The 4,783-nt window shown below is 35.6% G+C and overlaps 1 protein-coding gene across 1 annotated transcript in view; it reads right to left on the bottom strand.

The window, feature by feature from the left end:
- Positions 1-164: 164 nt before the first annotated feature.
- Positions 165-4,783, bottom strand: part of CDH8 (cadherin 8, type 2) — a 392,490-nt gene continuing 387,871 nt past the window's right edge. The window contains exons 9-10 of the mRNA XM_012660463.1: positions 2,064-2,315; positions 165-658 (exon numbers count right to left, since the gene is read on the bottom strand). Of these exons, the coding sequence (XP_012515917.1) occupies positions 165-658; positions 2,064-2,315 (746 nt within the window). The remainder of the gene's footprint in view (positions 659-2,063; positions 2,316-4,783) is intronic.

Raw genomic sequence — 4,783 nt, 5'->3', positions numbered from 1 at the left:
TTATTATTATTTTTTTTGGTTCAACATTAAAATGTGGTTGAGTTTATAGATGATTGGTGCTAAACTTGCCTCTAAAACAAATAGCCACATTGGTTGTATCTAAGGGGAGTGACCCTAGAATATTACAGAATGCTCAGTTCCAGTGATTCATTTATAATCCACTGTCAAGTTTCTTTGTCACTTTCACCAACAGAGTAGAGTTCGCCCAGTCTCTTAAAACGGGGACCCCAGTCACTGAGGTAGTCAAAATTCTGGTCTGAGTCTGATGTGGCGGACTCCAAGGAGCTGAGGGAGCCAGCCACAGACCCTCGCCCTTCATAGCCATATATCTGAATGGAGTCATATGGCGGGGCCGTGGGGTCATTATCTGCCTCGTGCAGCCTTACATTTATAAATTCATCGACATCAACACCATTCGGAACTGGAGCAAGCCCTTGCCTTGGCATAAACTGCAAATCTGGTTTAATATCCTTACGGGGTAAAAATCCATTAATTCCATCTGGGTTTTGTAACGTTGCAATGTCAAAAGCCTCTGTGTCCTCCTCCCCTCCTCCTTCGTCATCGTAGCGAATGATGTTTTCTCGAACATCTTCATCATCTTTGATAATTAATGGCTCGTTTTTATGTCGCCGCAGAGTGACAAACAGCACCACAATGACTGCAGGAAAAATATTAAATAGCAGTTAGCCAAACGAGCGTATCGTGTCATAAGAAACACACCATACATATTAAGAGAAAGGGGCATTTTTTAAAAAAGTGTATGGGCATACAGCTTTAATAATATTTACTAGGGAATTAAGCTAAACACCTTTCTGAAAGATGAGCATTGAATTTTGAGTAAAAACCACTCCAGATTACTTCTGTTTATTAAAAGGTGATGGAGCTGGGTAAAAGAATCAGATTGCATCTATTCCTGGTGAAAGTTACATTTTACATTGTTACGATCACTAGAGTGAATGGCACAAATTGAAAATACCACTGATAGCACGACTAACTTGCTGTGTGACTTGGGCAAGTCCTTTAATATATTTTGGTTTCAAGTCTCCCTTACACAAAGAAAAAGGAGCACACTACATCATATCTAGTATAGTCTGTGTTTTAACAGTTCTTCAAGACACTCTCCAATCAAATAACATTCTTTCACAGAAGAAGTGAGTGCCAAAGTTGCATGTCTTGGATGAAGCTACAATACCTCAATCTCAGAAGGGATGCCTAACGGTGGGGGATGGGAAAGGAACACATAGCCAGCTAGCTAGATCAGCCAAATCAAACTTGGGCTAATGAAGCAAAATATGTCAGCAAAGTGATGCTTCAATTCAAGGCACTGGGTGAGCAAGACAGATGTAACCGGGAAGACAGTAACTGACACCATCTTTAAGGTTTTTGATGTCTTAAGGGCAGGATAAGATATAACTCTTCTTTTTTTATATTTTTTTACTATCTAATCTCAGTTTTATAATTGGATTTTTGAATGAAAAGGTTATAGAAGCTTCCCTTAATTTGCAATCTTCATTTTAATTGGATGTTAATATCAAGAAAGATATCTGAGGAACACAATATTATTTTGAAGAAAACACGGCTTCTGTTTGCTTGTTTGTTTTCTTTTTATCTCACCAAACTTTGATCTGATGAACTTAACAACTCAATTTATACATTGTTTAGGTGAAATGATAGTGTGGGCATAGGAGAGCTCCCAGTTGTAGTACACTGGTGTGTCTCAGAAGATCTGGGGATGTTTTTGTGTAATAGGTGTTGTGGTAACCACATAAGGGCTCTTCCCCACTAACACCGCCATTATGCTTTATCCATTGTTTTACTGGTGACGGAATTGAAAAAGGCATGGAAAGTCCTCCCCAACTGGACATTGACTGTCACAACCCTTTTTCTTTTCACCTCTTCTTGTGAGGTGAAGAGAGTGATCTCAACCCACGGAGAAGGAAAGAAAGTCTCTTTTCCTCAAAAGAATGCTGATACCTGGCCAGGTAAGAATTTGCTGTCCTTATTTATAGTCATTTTTGAACCAGAAAAAATGGTAACCATTAGGCAGTGTAGGAAATACATACCTAGCAGCAAAATGATGCACGCTAATATGGCAATTAAGGCGCCCATACTGAGTCCAATGGGAAGGACATATGCTTCAACATTACAAGACTGGACAACACCATCATTGCTGCAGCCACAGACACGGATGGTTAGGGTGCTGGTGCTGCTCAGCGGAGGATTTCCACTATCACTGATTACGATTGGTAAAAGATAGACTTCTTGCTTCTGGCGGTTGAATCCATTATGCTTTGCCAAAATGCTGAGAGAATTATCTGGAAAAAGTGAAAATTAACAATAATTTGCATCATTTCAAAATGGCTGCCCAAACAACACTTGTTTTTCTAGTTCATAAATCTCTACTGGACCATTCAGGCTGTCTCCCCTCTCCCCTCTTCCCACTTTTTCAACTGGTATGGACCAAAACATCCACACCATAACAGGTTGAATGATTGGGGTCCCATGATGAACTAATGGAGTTTTGCCATCACCTTATAAATGCAAAATATTCCTTTTATAAAAATAAATCTTCGAGTGTCCTTCCAGAAGACATGCATTATCCTACGTCTCCATACATCCATAAGTAAGCTTAATTTTCTTTCATTTAGCCTGATAAGCAAAGTTGACTGGATAGAATGTCACCATATTTGAAAGCCATGTTTGAGAAGCTCTATAAGATAGACTGCAGGATAATGTGACATAAAAACAGTGCACTTTGTTGACTCCCACGGGTATCTAATGAAGAGTCAGTCGTGGCCTAAAGCATTCATATTAAGATACAGCAAAAGCCCTATTTATTGCCAATTGGAGGAGATATGCCACATAATTATTAATAAAATTTTGTGGAGAAGACCTATAGTGGTTACACAATAAGAACAAAATTAGAAGTCATAAGAACAAGTGCTCCATTTTGCATGTGTCAATTAATTATATGGAGATATATACTGGTCATCTAAACCAATGGTTAAGAACATTTAAGCAAAACTTAATTCAAAGCAAAACTAGTCAGTAAGAAGTGATTGGTTCTGTGTTAGCTCTACTGTTCTCAAAATTTCACCACCAAGATGAAATTTTTGTTGTCATTCATCCCCATCTCATGAACTACAGTTACATTGTATATATTAATTATTAATCTATTTTCTCATTTTGATTAATGAAAGACATATATTTACTTAAAATGGGAACATTAATTTTCTCATGCTGATATTATAGCCGAAAACAAACAAAATTTTGGTTACTGTGCGCAGTGTTATTTGGGCAAAATGATTATTTCAGTTGGGATTTTTTCAAATATTGGCAAATTTACAAACCTTGGAACACTGAGCTACCTCATTATTGGATATTGAAGAAGTGATTCCAACCCATTGCTCTTCAATTTCTGGTCATCAATGTCCTACTGGTTTCCAAAATACTCAAATAGGTGGACAGACATTGCATTCAAACGACTTCAAGTAAAAATGTTAAATCTTCTGTACCATATAGTACTGTACTAAGATTTCCAAAAAATGATAGCCATTCACCAAAATAGGTATATAATTATATTTATTTTTGCTTTGTTTAGGATATAAACTGGCTTATAATGTCTTGCTAGTAAGCAGTCAAACAGAAAAAGCGCTCTAAGTTAACAATTCTGTTCTAAATTTCTTCTGGTTGTGCCTCATTATATAGTAATTTGAAAAGCAAAAAGAGGTTTCTAACAGAGTTAAGCAGTGATATACCAAATGATCCATTAATCTTTATTTCCACCACCTAGAAGTAAGCTAAAAGCAGAGGAACATCATCTCAAAACCAAGAATATATAGTTGTGTTTGCTATATTTTCAGAAAGTGTGTGACAAGTTTGAGTACAGTTAATTAGTGTAAGGAACATTTATGGATGATTTCATGTGCCATAGTTCAAAACAGAAAATGGGAATTGTTCTTCAAGATGCAATTAATAAAATTGCAATGAAACTTTTGTCTTTTTTGGTTGACATTATTTATAATGAGAAACTATCTTTTTATATTCTCTTTTAAACAGTCTATAATGATAATTCAGAAATTGCAGCAGGAATATTGCTTGTTGCAGAACAAAGTTATATCCTTTAATACTTAGAAGAACATTGGTGAGTCTAACAGTAAACTCATATTCATATTTATTTTACTAATATTAGAATTTGCATTTCTCCTTTATTACTTAGAAAAGCATTGGTGGGTATACTACTCAATTTATACTCATTTTTTTTTTTTTTTTTACTAATTCTAGAATTTGCATGTGTTGTTCCCCTTCCTACATTTAGGAAATTGTTGACTGAGTAAATGATGTCTATGAGCCATTGCTGTTAAATTTTACCTGCAAGCCTCAGGCAATATCAATTCCCCATTTGCATAATCAAACTTTTTTTAAACCACTTTTTGATTGGTGTTTGTATTTCTTATTGATTTAGTTGAGTTATTTCATTAGATCAAATGAAATTGTCATTATTGTACACATCAAAAACCATAGAATATCAGCAATTTTACACAGTTCAAATTAATGTTATTGGAATAATTTTTTTAATCTTTTATGTTGCAAATATCTTCTATGAAGTTGTGGTTTGTTATTTAAAAACCTATGGTGCCTTTTCATTTCATTGAAATGTTAATTTTGAATCTACCTATCGAGTACAGTGTACATTATTCTGGTGATGAGTACACTGAAAGCTCTGACCTCAGTGTGATACAATTTATCCGCATAAGAAAAACCACTGGTATGCCCTAAATTT

Source organism: Propithecus coquereli, unplaced genomic scaffold (assembly GCF_000956105.1).
Source record: "Propithecus coquereli isolate 6110/MARCELLA unplaced genomic scaffold, Pcoq_1.0 Scaffold67, whole genome shotgun sequence".
NCBI classification, from domain to species: Eukaryota; Metazoa; Chordata; class Mammalia; order Primates; family Indriidae; genus Propithecus; species Propithecus coquereli.
This window is presented reverse-complemented; position numbering and strand designations above follow the sequence as displayed.